Source organism: Fimicolochytrium jonesii (genome assembly GCF_025526975.1).
Source record: "Fimicolochytrium jonesii strain JEL569 chromosome Unknown EV422scaffold_2, whole genome shotgun sequence".
Taxonomy (NCBI): Eukaryota; Fungi; Chytridiomycota; class Chytridiomycetes; order Spizellomycetales; family Powellomycetaceae; genus Fimicolochytrium; species Fimicolochytrium jonesii.
Window position 1 is genome coordinate 390,631 of NW_026515669.1, and position 1,703 is coordinate 392,333.

Here is a 1,703-nt window from a genome sequence, read left to right on the forward strand (position 1 = left end):
AGCGAGCTCGTCAACGAATGTGTCCGGCAGGTCAGCAGCGATTTGGAACGTACGCTTTCCCACGCGAAGGGGACGAGTAGGTGTGGCTTGTATAGTGAGCGCCAAGGCTGAGCGGACGGTGACGCCGGCGATGGTCTTTTCGTATATCTCTGCAGCCGGTGGCGGATGAGGTGGATCCGGAGATTCGGGGGAGGTCAACGCGGTCATCTTGACGTGGTAATCCAGGATGAGTATGTCGGTCATTAAGACGACGTTGAGCAGGAGCGGAACATGGTCGGAACCTTGGAGATCGGCAAGGATCGTGCATGAAATGCGTGGGGGATAGCCGGACTCCGGTGGAAGGCCCAAGAAGATGTAATCAAGTCGCAAACCGATGTTGTTGGCGCGAGCGTGCTTGCCGATCCACCAGGTAGTGAAGCTGATGTCGTGGGGGTGGCATGAGCGCCAAGTATCGACGAAGTCGTGGGAAGCAAGATTGCTGAGCAGCGTACGCTCCGCATCAGTGACGCCAGTCTTCATGAGCGGGAGGACCGACGGATGGATATCGCGATCTTCTTGAGCGATGTTGAAGTCGCCAGCAAAGACGACATGCTTGCGGGCTTGCTGGGCGCGTTTAGCGATCGGAAGAAGAGCGGTGTGCATGTCGCACTTGGTCAGGAGCGCCTGTTGCTGCTGATCCGTATCGCCAAGCCCACCATTCGGGTAGTAGACGTTGATGATGGAGACGGTATCCAACTCCACAACGAGCACGCGGCCTTCGACATCGTCATTGTTGGAGATGGGTAACGTGGTGGTGACCGTAGGTTCGGTTATGACTAGCTCGTTGCGAATATAGGTACCGACGCCCTTGACGCCTTGCTTGCTTTCTGTTATGAATGGGCGGAGCCGACGGAAATAGAGGCGACTTGTGGTGCAGGTTGTTGACAGGTAATGGTATTCAGACCGAAACAAGAACTAGAACAAGACTAGGAAGAACTGGTGTTGATCTGCTGGGGGATCAGGAAGTGGGGAGCTCAGGGGAGGCGGCTATTTATGCTTTTCTGGGAAGGCTGGGGAAGCGTGCGGAAGCAGAAGGGTACGGAATGAGAGGGAAGCCAAGAGAAGCGCCAAGGGTGGGGAAGCATAGAAACAGAAGACTGGGGATGGGGTGGCTACGCTGAGGCTGTGGGCGGGTACGTGGGGAAGTATGGAGAAGGGTTTGTAAGCGCCGAGTGTTGGGAGGTGTGGCTACGTGCGGCTGCGTGGAGAAATGAAGGCAGTGGCAGGTGTGGGGTAGCGCGGCTGCGTGCGGCTGCGAGGTTTGGCAGATGTCAGGTTTTGACAGGGAATTGACATTGACTGACTGTTGGGATGCTGTCATGAGGTAAGCGCATGGTATGGACGCGTCGTCCATAACATCACCCCCTCCTTTAGCCAGGGCGTCCGGATGTTGTTTTGATGTTGGCAGGCTTTGGTCGGGGTTTGTCGGGGTACTTTTGGTGGAACTGGGCAACAAGCTCTTGACAGCGGGCAAGGTGTTCCACTGGCTCCCATGTGTTCTCCGAGCTTGGCCAACCCTGCCACTTGATGAGGTACTGAAGGTGCGTGCGTCGAATACGGGAGTCAAGAATGTCTTCCACAATCCATTCCTCCTGTCCTTCGACTTCTTCTGGTGGGGTGGGTTCTGGCTCAGTTCGCTCCGGAATGGTGAAACGTGGTTCAAG

General features: G+C 56.1%; 1 protein-coding gene across 1 annotated transcript; it reads right to left on the bottom strand.

The window, feature by feature from the left end:
• Positions 1-249: 249 nt before the first annotated feature.
• On the bottom strand, positions 250-801 carry EV422DRAFT_483236 (Endonuclease/exonuclease/phosphatase; the record flags this gene model as incomplete). The annotated part of the gene is made up of 1 exon (XM_053067338.1): positions 250-801. A coding segment is annotated over one exon (552 nt), but the record flags the coding sequence as incomplete, so codon positions are not given.
• Between the last annotated feature and the right edge of the window lie 902 nt (positions 802-1,703).